At 42.2% G+C, this 19,033-nt stretch overlaps 2 protein-coding genes across 2 annotated transcripts; one reads left to right on the top strand and one right to left on the bottom strand.

Annotated features, from left to right (window-relative positions):
- Nucleotides 1-121: 121 nt before the first annotated feature.
- On the top strand, nt 122-4,076 carry LOC131949678 (uncharacterized). The gene is made up of 2 exons (XM_059311538.1): nt 122-769; nt 3,476-4,076. Exons 1-2 carry the CDS (start codon nt 164-166, stop codon nt 3,608-3,610), a joined length of 741 nt encoding a protein of 246 aa, XP_059167521.1. The 5' UTR covers nt 122-163; the 3' UTR covers nt 3,611-4,076.
- Nucleotides 4,077-7,565: 3,489 nt separating this feature from the next.
- LOC131949660 (D(2) dopamine receptor-like) lies at nt 7,566-16,807 on the bottom strand. Its single transcript, XM_059311511.1, has 9 exons — nt 16,664-16,807; nt 14,378-14,565; nt 13,605-13,736; nt 12,859-12,971; nt 11,128-11,275; nt 10,548-10,704; nt 9,683-10,179; nt 8,926-9,042; nt 7,566-7,676 (listed from the first exon to the last, which is right to left on the bottom strand). Exons 1-9 carry the CDS (start codon nt 16,677-16,679, stop codon nt 7,566-7,568), a joined length of 1,479 nt encoding a protein of 492 aa, XP_059167494.1. The 5' UTR covers nt 16,680-16,807.
- Nucleotides 16,808-19,033: the final 2,226 nt, after the last annotated feature.

Here is a 19,033-nt window from a genome sequence, read left to right as displayed (position 1 = left end):
TAAAATAATTGTCTCGATGTTTGCTGGTAATATGCCTCCCCCCCCCTCCACCCCAAACAAGCAAAAACATGTTTAACTAAAGCTACTATTTGAATGTTTACAGCAAATATGCTATCCACATGCTAACGTTGACGTCCCATTTGCAAATTTACGCCGCTACTCAATGGCAGCGTCGCTGATGCTGCCTAAAAACGCAAACTTGAACATCGAGTGTATCGTGCAAGAGCAAACGAAATTGCGAAACTCTACTGTGGTAGACTCCTCTTTCGCGATGGACGACCCTAAAGGTTCCCCACCGCAACACCCCTCCACGCAATCACTCCAACGACTTGCAATCAACGTATCCTCGAATCAGTGCGTTGTGAAATTTGCCTCGAAAAATCAGAACAGTGAGATGGACTTCAGCAACCCCGGCCCGTCCAATCGTAAAGGCACGTCAGTGGACCTCATCCAGTACTCGGCCACGACATCCACGATCTCCAGCCCCACCCCGGCCTCCGTGGGTGGCACCACTCCAACGGTAGAGCGCGAATCGTATCAAAAGCGGAGAAGTCTACGGTCCAACTCGCTTGTTGAGAGGAGACAGCTGCGGAAGTTCTCGCGTCAAGCCTCAGTGGTGCAGGAGAGTGCGCTGAGGAACTCTACCCTCAAAGCTTTCATTGTCGTCTTCCTCACCTTCGGGGCCTTCATCATCGCGTGGACCCCTTTCTTAGTGCTGGCTGTACGCTCCATTGGGCAGCCTGACAAGGTCTCAGACACGGAGGGGTCGGTAGGTCCCATTCAGTCTAGTCACATTTAGTCTAGTCACATTTAGTCACATTTAGTCTAGTCACATTTAGTCTAGTCACATTTAGTCTAGTCACATTTAGTCTAGTCACATTTAGTCTAGTCACATTCAGTCTAGACACATTAAGTCTAGTCACATTTAGTCTAGTCACATTAGGGGACATTTAGTTTAGTCACATTTAGTCTAGTCACATTTAGTCTAGTCACATTTAGTCTAGTCACATTTAGTCTAGTCACATTTAGTCACATTTAGTCTAGTCACATTTAGTCACATTTAGTCTAGTCACATTCAGTCACATTTAGTCTAGTCACATTTAGTCTAGTCACATTTAGTCTAGTCACATTTAGTCTAGTCACATTTAGTCTAGTCACATTTAGTCTAGTCACATTTAGTCTAGTCACATTTAGTCACATTTAGTCTAGTCACATTTAGTCACCTCACATTTAGTCTAGTCACATTTAGTCTAGTCACATTCAGTCTAGACACATTTAGTCTAGTCACATTTAGTCTAGTCACATTTAGTCTAGTCACATTTAGTCTAGTCACATTTAGTCACATTTAGTCTAGTCACATTTAGTCACATTTAGTCTAGTCACATTTAGTCTAGTCACATTCAGTCTAGACACATTTAGTCTAGTCACATTTAGTCTAGTCACATTTAGTCTAGTCACATTTAGTCTAGTCACATTTAGTCACATTTAGTCTAGTCACATTTAGTCACATTTAGTCTAGTCACATTGTCACATTTAGTCTAGTCACATTTAGTCTAGTCACATTTAGTCTAGTCACATTTAGTCTAGTCACATTTAGTCTAGTCATATTTAGTCACATTTAACCTAGTCACATTTAGTCTAGTCACATTAGGGGACATTTAGTTTAGTCACATTTAGTCTAGTCACATTTAGTCTAGTCACATTTAGTCTAGTCACATTTAGTCTAGTCACATTTAGTCACATTTAGTCTAGTCACATTTAGTCAAATTTAGTCTAGTCACATTCAGTCACATTTAGTCTAGTCACATTTAGTCTAGTCACATTTAGTCTAGTCACATTTAGTCTAGTCACATTTAGTCTAGTTACATTTAGGCTCCTCACATTTAGTCTAGTCACATTTAGTCTAGTCACATTTAGGCTCCTCACATTTAGTCTAGTCACATTTAGTCTAGTCACATTTAGTCTAGTCACATTTAGTCTAGTCACATTTAGTCTAGTCACATTTAGTCTAGTTACATTTAGGCTCCTCACATTTAGTCTAGTCACATTTAGTCTAGTCACATTTAGGCTCCTCACTTTTAGTCTAGTCACATTTAGTCTAGTCACATTTAGTCTAGTTACATTTAGGCTCCTCACATTTAGTCTAGTCACATTTAGTCTAGTCACATTTAGGCTCCTCACTTTTAGTCTAGTCACATTTAGTCTAGTCATATTTAGGCTCCTCACGTTTAGTCTAGTCACATTTAGGCTCGTCACATTTAGGCTCCTCACATTTAGTCTAGTCACATTTAGGCTCCTCACGTTTAGTCTAGTCACATTTAGTCTAGCCACATTTATGCTCCTCACATTTAGTCTAGTCACATTTAGGCTCTTCACATTTAGTCTAGTCACATTAGTCTAGTCACATTTAGTCTAGTCACATTTAGTCTAGTCACAATTAGGCTCCTCACATTTAGTCTAGTCCTAGAATAGACAGTAGACAGGGATATTGCTGAATAGACAGAAAAGTTTTCACCAGATGGGATCCGAACCCATCACTCCACACAGACTCAAGCTTTTATGTAGTAATGCATTTAAAAAGTAGAAAATAAATTATACACTACTATTTAAATAACTATAAAGAAAAGCGTGGGTCACTTTAGTATCTATTGGATACGTTTACTAATATTTGAGAAGAGACCCACGCTTTTCTTTATATTTATTTAAATAGTAGTGTATAATTTATTTTCCCCTTTTTAGTGCATGATTACATAAAAAGCTTGCTATTAAAAAGTTTTTTATTCATTATTAAAAAATACTTAACTTTTTTTTTAAATTTACAATAGAGTTGCATGGCTAAAAACCATTGCGTACCTAATCAACGTGATGATGCTTGTTTAATAGTGCGGAATAGTTGGATGATACAGCTTACTAATTTGGCCACAATTTTAATCAATTCATAAAAAATTAATTAGGCAACCATTTAAGTCATATTTAAAGTCATGTTGCATTGTCTTCATGTCTTGACCCACGCGCCAACTTTAAACCGTATCTGTCAGAAGTGCCAAAATTTTTGCTCGGGCGTTTCGATCTAGATGGAGGACAGAGACAGTGAGTTAAATAAAAGCTTGTAAAAACATTTATAGCAGCAAGCTTTTAAATGCAACGAAAATGAGAAAATAAAAATAATTTGATTTTTTTTCATAGTTGGCTTTCTTTTCACTCCCCAGATATCCCTGTTTTATCTACTCCCCAGATATCCCTGTTTTTATCTACTCCCCAGATATCCCTGTTTTTATCTACTCCCCAGATATCCCTGTTTTTATCTACTCCCCAGATATCCCTGTTTTATCTACTCCCCAGATATCCCTGTTTTTATCTACTCCCCAGATATCCCTGTTTTTATCTACTCCCCAGATATCCCTGTTTTTATCTACTCCCCAGATATCCCTATTTTATCTACTCCCCAGATATCCCTATTTTATCTACTCCCCAGATAGCCTTACTCATCGGCTCCCTCTCATCAATAACAGACCCCTTCATCTACGGCCTTATCAATCAACCATTCCGAAGCGCCGCCAAACGGAGAATTCTTCGTCGTTTCTTTAACATTATCGCCATGGACATGTAGCACATAAATGCCGACTACCAGACTTGACACACACTCCACCGACAGACTTTTGCCTAATGAATTTTTGAGCTTGAGTACATCAGGCGAACAAGAACTAAATCTTATCTGGCAAACTAGACATACATTTTATTTGGCCAACAAGAAGTTGACCGTATCTGGCCATCGTTGAACCAGACACTTTCTGATCCAGCCTCCGCACATAACTTATGTAGCCTCTTTGTGAAAGCCAGGCAGATCTTTAAATATTGTTGTGGTGTTTTCTAGATTCATGTGATTGTGACCTTTGTAGTGGTGTTTTATTTAGTTTCATGGTGTTCTAATGTCATAGTTTGCTGGTGTATGGCTACATTAAATTTAAACTACTACTTCATTGCTTGTGATATAAAATCAGGAAGTGTTTTAATGTGCTACAACCGATCCTTGAATATGCTTACATACACACACAACACACTCTCACTCAGACCACTCACATACACACACACACACAACTTCTTTTACTACTTCGTTCTTAATTGCAGTATTGTCGAGGTTTTTCGCAATAACTATTAAAAATATTACGTTTATTATGTGAATGATGGCTCCGATTTCAGCCTGCTTTTCTTTCTGGATTTGCTTCCATAACCTTTGACCACCTAAGAACAAACTACAAGGCAGCAGTTGTTGTTTTATTTTTATTTTGGAGTTGTCTCTCCTAGATAGGTTGTTGCCCCAGCTAACGAGCCTCATCTGCTTGTGGCCCGGGCTCGGCACTTTTTGAGTTAGCCATTATTAGCTTTCCCGCCCCATCACGTGTTTACACACACACACACACACACACAAAACATCTGATATACTCACACACACAATCTGATACATTCACATACACACACACACAAACGAATCAGATACAGACAACTCAGTTTATTTGATTCCGCTCAAAATGTCATCAGCAGTGTCACCACAGATCAATATCGTCAGTCCTGTCTGTTTGGTGACTAAATTAGTCACCCTCGACCAGCGGGTGGTGACTAAGTTGGTCGTTATTACTCATGTCATCCAGCTAGTCATTTAATAGTTACATCATAACTTAATCCCCCTATATACTGGTCACCTTTTCTTACATCATCACTTAATCACCCTATATACTGGTCACCCTTACATCATCACTTAATCACCCTATATACTGGTCACCTTTTCTTACATCATCACTTAATCACCCTATATACTGGTCACCTTTTCTTACATCATCACTTAATCACCCTATATACTGGTCACCTTTTCTTACATCATCACTTAATCACCCTATATACTGGTCACCTTTTCTTACATCATCACTTAATCCCCCTATATACTGGTCACCTTTTCTTACATCATCACTTAATCACCCTATATACTGGTCACCTTTTCTTACACCATCACTTAATCACCCTATATACTGGTCACCTTTTCTAGCCAATACATACACCAGTCACCATCCGGTTCACCCTGAAGATTAGTCACATGATCTTTAATCAAGTGGCCAGTCACCAATGAGGTCACTGTGTAGGTCATCAAACCGACGGGTCACCCACTGTCTCCACTGGTCAGCCACCACCAGTCGTCCAGTGGAGTTAATCTACTACGGGTCCAAATGCAGGAAGTTCAGAGGTCAGGTGAGGTCAAGCCGACTGGTCAGCTGACGGTCAGCTTAAATACAGGTCTCGGTGCAGTTGGCCCTCTTGACGGGGGACATGAAGGAGCTGGGGGTGCTGTGGGTGGAGAAGGAGGGTATGCTTGGCTTGGTGGCGGTGGTAGGTTCCGTCTCCCGGCAGTTCTTAGAGCAGCATTGGGTGAAGGATTTTCTGGGGAGGAAAAGGTCGTTTCGACAAAGGTCATTCTGGGGAAGATAATTTATTTGGTCAATAGGTCATTCTATAGGGAAAATTTTAGCTTCGCCAGAACAAGGTTTGTTCTGCTATCACGTCATTAACTTAAAACCTAAATATAAAACAATCACGTGACTACCTGCCTACACAATCACGTGGCTACCTGCCAAGACAATCACGTGACTATCTGTCAACACAATCACGTGACTGTCAACACAATCACGTGACTACCTCTCAACACAGTCACGTGACTATCTGTCAACACAATCACGTGACTGTCAACACAATCACGTGACTACCTCTCAACACAATCACGTGACTATCTGTCAACACAATCACGTGACTGTCAACACAATCACGTGACTACCTCTCAACACAATCACGTGACTACCTGTCAACACAATCACGTGACTGTCAACACAATCACGTGACTATCTGTCACCACAGTCACGTGACTACCTCTCAACACAATCACGTGGCTACCTGTCAACACAATCACGTGACGACCAACCCACCTGTATTGTCTGTTCATGGCAGCGTATATGATCGGGTTCCAGCAAGAATTGCTGTATGCCAGCAACAAAAATATCTGTCATCAAACAAATAAAAAACATTTTTATACTTAAAGCTGTAGAGTGAACTGGGAAATAAAAAGAATTACACAAACTTGCTTTCTGTAACAATGGCAGTGTTTGGTGAAACACAGGGGCGGATTAAGGGAGAGGCTGAGAGGGCTGCAGCCGGGGGCTCCCGGTTATTAGGGACCCCAAATTTCCCTCTTACAAATCATAGTGAATTTTACTTTATAACGTAATTGTTTGTTTCCCTTCATTATAAAAACTAACGCTTTAATGTCTGAGTCACAATCTAATAACCTTTTTCTCTTCAAAATATCAAACACTGAAATTACCAGCTGTCATCATCTCCTACCCAGACGTTGTGTCAATAAAGCCGACATTCCCTAAAATAACATAGACCGGACCGGTGTGCAGAGGCGTAGCGACCCTTCCCGGCGCCCGGGGACAAACTTTCAATTTGGCGCCCCCCCCCCCCTCAAACTTTTGATTTGCACCCCCCCCCTCAAACTTTCAATTTACACCCCTCCCCCCCTAACCCTAACCTTAACCGGCAAAATGCAGCTAAAATGACTTTTAATTTGTTTTTACAACCCATTTTGGCGCCCCCTAAGGTCGGCGCCCGGGGATATATGTACCCTCCTGCCCCCCCCCCCCCCCATCACTACGCCTCTGCCGGTGTGCACTTATGACAATCAAATTAGTGATTTTAGAGTCCAAAAATTTACAAACAGCAACCAAATTCTGACAAATGAGTTTATACATACTATTGACACCACCTCCTCTTCAAATCCCTTTCCCCACCCCCAAGCCTTTAAAAAAGAAAAAAATATTTCATCTGAACACGTAGCGCGGAGGTAACCAAAACATTTTTTTTAAATAATGCAAAAGTTAGACATAGGGTCTACATTCTGAATTTGCTCTCATTCATACGCTTTTAGACTAGCAGCAATATAGACTAACACTAGCAGTGAATTAAAGAAAAGGCCTGACCGTCTCTGCTCACCAACTAAGAAAGGTACGGAAATATGCTTGACATATCTGTTATTATAAGTCAGGTTTCGGATAGCTTTACTTTTTAGGCATAGAGTATCTAGATCTAGTTGTTTGGATTAAAACCTTCCTATGCATTATTTGAGATATGGTCTTTCTTAGTTGCCACTTCAAGTCTGGCGATCGTAGCGCAGATGGTGTCGGATAAAGGGGCGGTGGCGGAGAGGGCCCCTGATTTTTAGAGGTCTTCAAATTTGCTCTTACATAGTTAATTTAATTTTCGGACAGACTTTTGTTTTATGTAAATTAAGTGACCGTTTGAATGTTTCAATGGAAAGCATATACACACACACACACACACACATGTTGATTGACCTTTTGGCGGGGGATAAACCAGAGAGAGTTGCTTGGACAGAGGAGTACAACAGGGCTCTTGGGCTGATACAGGAGCACTTAAACTCAGAGCCTGTCCTTGTCCTGCCCGATATTAACCAACCGTTCATACTCAGGACGGACGCCTCAGCACGCGGCATAGGCGCAGTGCTACTGCAGGCTAAAGAGGGGGGTGCTGCGGCCCGTCACATATGTCAGCAGGAAGTTGCTACCGCGTGAGACGAGGTACTCAACAATTGAGAGGGAATGTTTGGCCATTATCTGGGCAGTGGGGAAGTTAGCACTGTACTTAAACAACGTACACTTTACACTCCAAACGGACCAACGAGCTTTGAAGTATTTAAATAACTGTAGTTACAGCGACTCTAGATTAACTCGATGGTCTCTATTGTTACAAGAATTTAAGTTTACTATAGAGCATATACCAGGAAAAGAGAATATAGTAGCTGACATGCTATCAAGGGAATTGAGAGAATGAGTACTAGAGGGTGGATTTTGAAAGCGTGAGTGCTAGACTCGCTATGTATTGTCACTAATAGCAATAGAAACAAAAAGTATGCAAGTACACTTGAAATTTTATAATTGTTCTAATTGGCTCCAAGGAAGTTTAATTTTGCGTGAATGAATGAGTGCGTGAGCTATTGAACGTTGGTCGCAATATATATATATATATATATATATATATATATATATATATATATATATATATATATATATATATATATATATATATTTAAAAAAAATTCATCAAATGTGCTAATTGCTCTCGCTCTCTCGCTATCTCTCGCACCAGCGCTCCCGACGTTAGCGGTTAGGGGAAGCCGCGCTCAGCAGAACAAGGATTCAGCGAATTAATAAACAGCACAAACTAAGAAGGTCTCCTGTCCCGTTGATTATTTTACTGTAGCTGACTCGGGTAGAATAATTAAATACCCCTAGACAACGACGGCCTTATTGGCTAGCGCCCGAGCCAGTGTCAGCAACGTATTCGGCCGGCGACTAAGCAGCCGGACGGCAACAACGTAGTCCGGTCTGCAACAGGACCCCCAAACAATTTCAACCGGGGCCCTCACTTAAGCTTAATCCGCCCTTGCTAAAATATGCATGAAATCTTAATAGCTTTTATTTAAGAAACTAAGTTTATTTTTTTTATTTTTTCAGTGCATTTAAAACAATTGTATTAAGAAACTTTTATCTAAAGGTTTATTTATATTAGTTTAATTGTATAACGTTTCTAATAAAGTCTACACCATCTGCAACCCGATCAGCAGCTTGTAATATCTCAAATTATCTTCTTGTATAAGTCATTAGTTGCATTAAGGCAAGAAATAAAACAGCGACTTATGTTATTGTTGGGAAAAAAGAATATTTTTTTAAAAAACTTAATGGAGGAATCTATTTAATATTAGGAGTACATTATAAAATAAAAATGAACCATACGTCTTAAAAAAATCTTTAGTGCACTTCAAATGGCGTGCCACAAACTTCGGGTTAAATCTACTGCACCTACCTCTTTTATTTGGTTGGCGTAGTGCAAGCTACCCAACGCTTCTATGACACTGATGATTCCAAACGGTAGCCAACATATGACATACACCATCACGATGATAGATAGGATGTAAGCAGCCTAGGATACAAGACCAACATATGACATACACCATCACAATGATAGATAGGATGTAAGCAGCCTAGGATACAAGAGCAACATATGACATACACCATCACGATGATAGATAGGATGTAAGCAGCCTAGGATACAAGAGCAACATATGACATACACCATCACGATGATAGATAGGATGTAAGCAGCCTAGGATACAAGACCAACATATGACATACACCATCACGATGAATGATAGGATGTAAGCAGCCTAGGATACAAGAGCAACATATGACATACACTATCACGATGATAGATAGGATGTAAGCAGCCTAGGATACAAGACCAACATATGACATACACCATCACAATGATAGATAGAATGTAAGCATCCTAGGATACAAGACCAACATATGACATACACCATCACGATGATAGAGGCCAACAAATGACATACAACTACTCGATAATAGATACCAAAAATGACTAACACCATCTCGTTGATAGAGGCCAACAAATGACATACACCCTGATATATGCGAATAAAAAGTTTAGAGGAGCTCACTCTAGCATTTGTTTTTACAGTTATGACAGTTTCACAAAAAAGCTACTGAGTACTAAACCACATATCAAGACAGTTTCAAGGCCAAGACATATCAAATCTGACCTTCTTCTCGTTGTTGTTAAAAGAATGAATGCGCAGAACTTGATTGACACTCTCCCTCATAGACCACTTGGGGGCGGTGGTTTTGATCATCAGCCTGTCCGTGTATATGTGGTGGAAGGAATCGTTGCGTGAAGACAACAGCTTGGAGGAGAAGGATTTTTCTGGAGCTTCCTTCACGCTGAGACTCTCCATGTAGCCGTTGTCGATGTCGGTGCTGATGTTGTTGTTGACTGAGATGTCGTGTTGGAAGCTGTCTGTAGGCACCATCAGTATGCGATGCTCAACTGGCCATATTTTTTCTGGAACATTCTCAGATGTGACCCCATGCACTGGAGGGTCAGGGTCTGGCTCCGTGTCTTGGAGAGTGTGGAAGGGCGGGAGAATGTTGATTTCATAGTTAATCTCTTGCGGTTGGAATGCTATCTTCTCTTCATAATCTCTTCTGTTTATCTCCACATAACGGTGTTTAGGAGGTACATAGATTAACAAGCGGCTACCTACAAAAACACATAAACACATTTAAGTAAAACTGCCTACGTTTACATTATATATATATATATATATATATATATATATATATATATATATATATATATATATATATATATATATATATATATATATATATATATATACATGAGGGAGCTGGTAATTCGCACCCCTGGGGGAATAATTTAAAAAGCAAGTTCAAGTAAGAAATACTTTATTTTTACTTTGAAGCAATCTTTACCATAAATTGTAAACAAGAAAAGCAAAATAGCCCAAAGTGTAACAATGGCTTTTAGGTCAATGAGTAACAATTGTCTAATGTAGGTCAGTATTTAAGAAATGGCGTTATGTAGGTCAGTGTGTAGCGATGTGGTACCTATACTTCTGTAAACTCTAATGAAGACGAGCATGTAGATGACGAAGACAAAGAGACATGGGATGAAGATGACCACGACAACGATGGACACTGTGTACACGGGTTTCGGATATAGCACACACAATTTTCGTGTACTGTCGTCTGTGACGCTCTCAGCCTGAACAATGAGCAAAGGAACGATATATATATATATATATATATATATATATATATATATATTTATATATATATATATATATATATATATATATATATATATATATATATATATATATATATATATATATATATATATATATATATAGTAATTAATGACTCCTCCTAAACCGATAGTTATCCAAAGGATAACAGGTGGTCTAGTATACATCTTAATATCTATGACATCAATCTTTTAGAACTATTATATATTTTTTGCAAATTATATTTTTTTAATGTTCCAAAAAAGATTTCCCCAAAAAACAGCCATAACTTGGACAACGTGATCTACTCAAAAAGAACTGTATGAAAAGATCGCTTAGAAAGGAAAAAGTTTTTAAAGAACGTAGTTAAAAAAAACATAATAAAGAACATGTGTACGGACCACGACTTTGGGGAAGTTCTTGAGATTGGTGAGAAAAATGGGCAGTGCCAGACACAAACTAAAGATCCAGATGGCGCAGAGTGCCAGTGTGATCCTGGACTTGGTGAAACAGTCACGGTGGTTGAGCTGGACGAATAACGTCACGTACCTGCAAGTACAAGACAGGTTTCAGGTCAGAGACAGGTGACATAGGTCAGAGACAGGTGAGACAGGTCAGAGACAGGTGAGACAGGTCAGAGAAAGGTGACACAGGTCAGAGACAGGTGAGACTGGTGACACAGATCAGAGACAGGTGACACAGGTCAGAGACAGGTGAGACAGGTGACACAGGTCAGAGACAGGTGAGACAGGTGACACAGATCAGAGACAGGTGAGACAGGTGACACAGGTCAGAGACAGGTCAGAGACAGGTGACACAGGTCAGAGACAGGTGAGACAGGTGACACAGGTCAGAGACAGGTCAGAGACAGGTGACACAGGTCAGAGACAGGTGAGACAGGTGAGACAGGTCAGAGACAGGTGACACAGGTCAGAGACAGGTGAGACAGGTGACACAGGTCAGAGACAGGTGACACAGGTGACACAGATCAGAGACAGGTGACACAGGTGACACAGATCAGAGACAGGTGACACAGGTCAGAGACAGGTGAGACAGGTGACACAGATCAGAGACAGGTGACACAGGTCAGAGACAGGTGAGACAGGTCAGAGACAGGTGAGACAGGTGACACAGATCAGAGACAGGTGAGACAGGTGAGACAGGTCAGAGACAGGTGACACAGGTCAGAGACAGGTGAGACAGGTGACACAGGTCAGAGACAGGTGACACAGGTGACACAGATCAGAGACAGGTGACACAGGTGACACAGATCAGAGACAGGTGACACAGGTCAGAGACAGGTGAGACAGGTGACACAGATCAGAGACAGGTGACACAGGTCAGAGACAGGTGAGACAGGTGACACAGATCAGAGACAGGTGACACAGGTCAGAGACAGGTGAGACAGGTGACACAGGTCAGAGACAGGTGACACAGGTCAGAGACAGGTGACACAGGTCAGAGACAGGTGACACAGGTCAGAGACAGGTGAGACAGGTGACACAGGTCAGAGACAGGTGAGACAGGTGACACAGGTCAGAGACAGGTGACACAGGTCAGAGACAGGTGACACAGGTCAGAGACAGGTGACACAGGTCAGAGACAGGTGACACAGGTCAGAGACAGGTGAGACAGGTCAGAGACAGGTGACACAGATCAGAGACAGGTGAGACAGGTCAGAGACAGGTGACACACATTTTAACTGAGAAAATATTGACACAAATTTCTGGTGAGAGAATGGTGACACAAATTTTTGGTGAGAACAAAGTGACACGCGTTTCTGGTGAGAGAATGGTGACACAACAAGGTTTAACTGAGGAAAGGGTGACATTTGGATACATAACTGGACTCACCAACGTCACATACAGCTTACGGTAGTGAAGGTAAAAACCACATATTTTAATCACTCTGATTGAAATCACATGTTTGACAGTACGTGTTGCGGGTGAACAGAGCTTTCAATCATACGTTAGAGCAGCGATGGTGATATACGAAGTTTTATAACAGCAATTGTGATATACGAAGTTTTTATCTAACGTAACATGGCAAAAGTCGATGTGTGCTGTTAAGGAATGGTAAGTTCGAGCACGATCACGTGATAAAAAAGTGACCCAGACTGTGACCTTTCTCACCTGTCGATGGCGATGATGCAGATGTTAAAGCTGGAGGAGGAGCAGACGAGGACGACGATGAAGGACCAGATGTAGCACGCCAGTCTGTTGGACGGTACCCGGATGTCCATAGACTAGAGGTCAAACATGACACGTGACTCGGACACGTGACTCAATCACGTGATTGAGACAGGTGTCTTAGACACGAAGTACAAGACCAACATTTAACCAACCCCACGAAGTACATAGCCAACATTTAACCAACCCCAGGCCAGAAATTGTGACACAAAAGCCACTTACCACCACACAAAACCCACCACCAAACAAAAGCCACTAACCACCACACAAAACCCACTTACCAACACACAAAACCCACACCACCACACAAAAGCCACTTACCACCACATAAAAGCCACTTACCACCACACAAAAACCACTTACCACCAGACAAAAGCCATTTACCACAACACAAAACCCACCACCAGACAAAAGCCACTTACCACCAGACAAAAGCCACTTACCACCAGACAAAAGCCACTTACCACCACACAAAACCCACACCACCACACAAAAGCCACTTACCACCAGACAAAAGCCACTTACCACCACACAAAACCCACACCACCACACAAAAGCCACTTACCACCAGACAAAAGCCACTTACCACCAGACAAAAGCCACTTACCACCACACAAAACCCACACCACCACACAAAAGCCACTTACCACCAGACAAAAGCCACTTACCACCAGACAAAAGCCACTTACCACCACATCTAGCTTGACGATGACGTTGAGTGCCAGAGTGCTGCCACTGACCAACAGGTCAGCCACGGCCAGAGAGAGGATGAACAAGCTGGACCGATGTGTGCGTAGGAGGGGCTTCATGCACAACCCAAACTATAACATAAAGGGCTTCATGCAGAACCCAAACTACAACATAAAGGGCGTTATACAGAATCAAACCTACAACAAAAAAGGGCTTTATAGAATCAATGGCCCGCTACACCAGATGGCCCGCTACACCAGATGGCCCACTACACCACATGGCCCACTACACCAGATGGCCCACTACACCAGATGGCCCGCTACACTAGATGGCCCAGATGGCCCACTACACCAGGTGGCCCGCTACACCAGATGGCCCAGATGGCCCACTACACCAGATGGCCCTCTACACCAGATGGCCCCCTACACCAGATGGCCCACTACACCAGATGACCCAGATGGCCCGCTACACCAGATGGCCCGCTACACCAGATGGCCCCCTACACCAGATGGCCCCCTACACCAGATGGCCCGCTACACCAGATGGCCCAGATGGCCCACTACACCAGATGGCCCACTACACCAGATGGCCCCCTACACCAGATGGCCCCCTACACCAGATGGCCCGCTACACTAGATGGCCCAGATGGCCCACTACACCAGGTGGCCCGCTACACCAGATGGCCCAGATGGCCCACTACACCAGATGGCCCACTACACCAGATGGCCCCCTACACCAGATGGCCCCCTACACCAGATGGCCCCCTACTTACAATGACGACAGAGTTGAGCAGCAGGCCGAGGACCGAGAGGACGATCAAGACATATCGCACGACGCCGGACTCAGGATTCTCCGCATCCGCCATGCTCCAGAAGATGGCGGACAGATTCCAGACCGAATCGGTCACGGTTGACTGGCTCATCTGGGTGGTGGTCTGGATGCTGGAGCCGTTCATTGCACCTGTCGAGTTGGTGGGGAGTGTGACAGGCGGGAACATTGTGACAGACGGGAACATTGTGACAGACGGGAACATTGTGACAGACGGGAACATTGTGACAGACGGGAACATTGTGACAGACGGGAACATTGTGACAGACGGGAACATTGTGACAGACGGGAACATTGTGACAGACGGGAACATTGTGACAGACGGGAACATTGTGACAGACGGGAACATTGTGACAGACGGGAACATTGTGACAGACGGGAACATCGTGTCTGTGACAGGCGGGAACATTGTGACAGACGGGAACATTGTGTTTGTGACAGACGGGAACATTGTGACAGACGGGAACATTGTGACAGACGGGAACATTGTGTCTGTGACAGACGGGAACATTGTGACAGACGGGAACATTGTGTCTGTGACAGACGGGAACATTGTGTCTGTGACAGACGGGAACATTGTGTCTGTGACAGACGGGAACATTGTGTCTGTGACAGACGGGAACATTGTGACAGACGGGAACATTGTGACAGACGGGAACATTGTGACAGACGGGAACATTGTGACAGGCGGGAACATTGTGACAGACGGGAACATTGTGACAGTCGGGAACATTGTGACAGACGGGAACATTGTGACAGACGGGAACATTGTGTCTGTGACCGACGGGAACATTGTGTTTGTGACAGACGGGAACATTGTGACAGACGGGAACATTGTGACAGACGGGAACATTGTGACAGACGGGAACATTATGACAGACGGGAACATCGTGTCTGTGACAGGCGGGAACATTGTGACAGACGGGAACATTGTGTCTGTGACAGACGGGAACATTGTGTCTGTGACAGACGGGAACATTGTGTTTGTGACAGACGGTAACATTGTGTCTGTGACAGACGGGAACATTGTGTCTGTGACAGACGGGAACATTGTGTCTGTGACAGACGGGAACATTGTGTCTGTGACAGACGGGAACATTGTGTTTGTGACAAACGGGAACATTGTGTTTGTGACAGACGGGAACATTGTGACAGACGGGAACATTGTGACAGACAGTAACATTGTGACAGACGGGAACATTGTGACAGACGGGAACATTGTGACAGTCGGGAACATTGTGACGGACGGGAACATTGTGACAGACGGGAATATTGTGACAGACGGGAACATTGTGACAGACGGGAACATTATGTCTGTGACAGACGGGAACATTGTGACGGACGGGAACATTGTGTCTGTGACAGACGGGAACATTGTGACAGACGGGAACATCGTGTCTGTGACAGGCGGGAACATTGTGACAGACGGGAACATTATGTCTGTGACAGACGGGAACATTGTGACAGACGGGAACATTATGTCTGTGACAGACGGGAACATTGTGACGGACGGGAACATTGTGTCTGTGACAGACGGGAACATTGTGACAGACGGGAACATTGTGTCTGTGACAGACGGGAACATTGTGTCTGTGACAGACGGGAACATTGTGACGGACGGGAACATTGTGTCTGTGACAGACGGGAACATTGTGACAGACGGGAACATCGTGTCTGTGACAGGCGGGAACATTGTGACAGACGGGAACATTGTGACGGACGGGAACATTGTGTCTGTGACAGACGGGAACATTGTGTCTGTGACAGACGGGAACATTGTGACAGACGGGAACATTGTGTTTGTGACAGACGGGAATATTGTGACGGACGGGAACATTGTGTCTAGAATCTTCCATATTATTTGTTTCTCAAAATATTAAAATTAGATTTCTTTACCAGATTGAAGTAAAAAAATGTGTATAAAAGTTTGCTATAAAAACATTTTAAACAAATTTTGTTAACATTGTCAACACAGTAATGATCATCTGGTCAAACTAAGCATTGTCCATGTCAGCCATCTTGGCTAGCTTTACAGTTAACATTTCGAGTTCATTTTTGCTTTTAACCAGAATTACATGTTTAGTGAGCATGAACTGCACTTATAACTAGATCTAGATCTAGATCTACATCATACTGATGATTGAGATCTATTTCTGATGTCAACATTAGCTACACAGCTTGATCTAGATCTACGTTATCGGTAAACTTTCATACTAAGGCTACAAAATACCTGTGGATCGCTTCATCTGAAATATGAATTATTTGCACTTGGTTCAAATCATGATTTGAAGTTTAGATCAGGATACCCATCACTAGAATCTATTCTTTGATTTTTTGTTTACATTTTTAGTTTTGCTCTCACAACCCGCCATTGTGCGACTTGATGCGCACTGTAACCAAAACAAGAACGTTTTGGCGCGCAAATAACAAACGTACGCTGTTGGGTAAAAGATTCAAGTGTTGGGGCTGTTCTGCCTTTTTACTTTCTCGTATATACGAAGTATAGAGAAAGTATTGTAATCGTGCACAAAAATCAATTGAAATTTTAACAATTTTTACCGTATTACACCTCAGTCCTTCATCACATCCGAAGTATAGAGGACTTATTTTAATCGGGCAAAAATTATCAATCCAGATTTATCAAAATTAAGAGGTTTTATGCGTAATCCAGTTTGAAAAACTGGGCGTTGCAATTCTGTCCGTATGTCTGTGTGTGTGTGTGTCTGTCTGTCTGTCCGTGTGTAAACACGATAACTTGAGTACCGTTACAGCTAGGTTGATGAAATTTCATATATAAGTATTTCATCAAAATCGTAGATCCGTATCAACTTTTGAGCGATTTCCGATAACCGGAAGTGGTACTTTTCCTACTTTGAATTTTTTAAAAGCCTATAACTTGAGTACTATTTCAGATAGATAAATGAAATTTCACATGTAAGTAAAAGATCTAATTCTCTACCTTCTGTTAAATTTTGAGTAATTTCCGTTGACTGGAAGTAGTAATTTACGCCACTTCCGATTTCTCAAAAAACTAATGTAAATTTTAAAAGTACTAATAATATTGCGCACTATTATGCGCTTTTTTATTTCGCGTTCACTTGGTGTGCAATTAATTTGTCTACGAGATTTTATTCTATTTTTAAAACTTTAAGTATTTAAAATGGATTAAAAATCATGTCTATAGCCCGAGTTCCCATCCCCTGTTATTTTATATAAAAATATTCGAGAAAGTTTAGGGGAGATCACTCCCGGTTTATTACTTTCTCGTATACGAAGTATAGAGAAAGTTTTGTAAACGTGCAAAATAAAATAAACCGGGAGTGATCTCACCTAAACTTTCTCGAATAGAGAAAATTCACATGCGGTTTTTTGAGAAATCGGAAATAGCGAAAATTACTACTTCTGGTCAACGGAAATTACTCAAAATTTTAAAGAAGGCAAAGAATTAGATCTTTTACTTACATGTGAAATTTCATTTATCTATCTGAAATAGTACTCAAGTTATAGGCTTTTGAAAAATTGAAAGTAGAAAAAGCTCTACTTTCGGTTATCGGAAATCGCTATTTCCGATTTCTCAAAAAAATGCATTTGAATTTATAAAGTAATAATATTCCCAACTATTATACACAGATTGTTTGGCGTTCAATTGGTGCGCAGTTCTTTTTTCTACGAGATTCTATAGTTTAAGTAATTAAAAATGGATTAAAAATATTGTCTATATCCCGAGTTGCCATCCCCCGTAGTGTTATATAAGAATATTCGAGAAAGTTTAGGGGAAATCACTCTTTATTTTTCGTGTTACAGATTATATTATACTAACTCTAATCATAGCAATAGACTAACAGTGTTAACTTCACCCAGAGGGTGTGCGGCATACAGAAATAAATTCACCATCTCTAAAAAAAATTCACAATATTAACGCCGAGCTTTAGGGGGAGGTCACCGTGTTTTTCTGATGTTTTGTTAAAAATGTTTTGGTTACTTCCCCTACTACTTACAACAATGATGATTTCAGTTTACTTCAAACTCTGTATTTTGTATGGAGAAAATGACAGACTAATTTATTGGTTACAGTGCCTGAACTGTTGGAGGCCAGGTGAAGTAGAGTTTTTGTGAGATCACGGTATATTATGACAGTTATTACGGGGGAGGGGGAGTTAAGAAGGGTGGTTTCTGGTATATGGGGTCACGTTTTTGGGTTGTGAGGTATGGGTTGTGTTTGTGGTGTATGAATGGTGGTTGTGAGGGTTGGGTTGTGTTGAGGGGTGTGGTTTATGTTCCTGGGGAGTGGTTTAGGGGCTATGTTATTGTGTTTATGGGATGTGAGGGTGGGTTGAGCTTAGGCTGTGTGTGGGGTGTGAGGGGTGTGAGGGGTGGGTTGTGTTTAGGCTGTGTGTGGGTTGTGAGGGATGGTCAACTTTAACACATGACCCCACACAACCCCCACACAACCCCACACGACCGCACATGACCCCACACAACCCCACATTACCCCACACGACCCCACACAACCCCATACGACCCCACACAACCCCACACGACCCCACACAACCCCACACGACCGCACATGACCCCACACAACCCCACACAACCCCACACA

This window comes from Physella acuta, unplaced genomic scaffold (genome assembly GCF_028476545.2).
Source record: "Physella acuta isolate Inbredline_101_S28 unplaced genomic scaffold, ASM2847654v3 ptg000709l, whole genome shotgun sequence".
NCBI classification, from domain to species: Eukaryota; Metazoa; Mollusca; class Gastropoda; family Physidae; genus Physella; species Physella acuta.
This window is presented reverse-complemented; position numbering and strand designations above follow the sequence as displayed.

Bases quoted from the DNA above. Each gene is read 5' to 3' on its own strand.
- LOC131949678 (XM_059311538.1), top strand. From the start codon at position 164: ATGGCAGCGTCGCTGATGCTGCCTAAAAACGCAAACTTGAACATCGAG. The intron at 770-3,475 runs GTAGGTCCCATT...TCTACTCCCCAG, and splicing joins TCTCAGACACGGAGGGGTCG to ATAGCCTTACTCATCGGCTC.
- LOC131949660 (XM_059311511.1), bottom strand. The intron at 10,705-11,127 runs GTCCGTACACAT...CTCATTGTTCAG, and splicing joins AGAACTTCCCCAAAGTCGTG to GCTGAGAGCGTCACAGACGA. The intron at 7,677-8,925 runs GTAGGTGCAGTA...CCCACTGCCCAG, and splicing joins ACGCCAACCAAATAAAAGAG to ATAATGGCCAAACATTCCCT.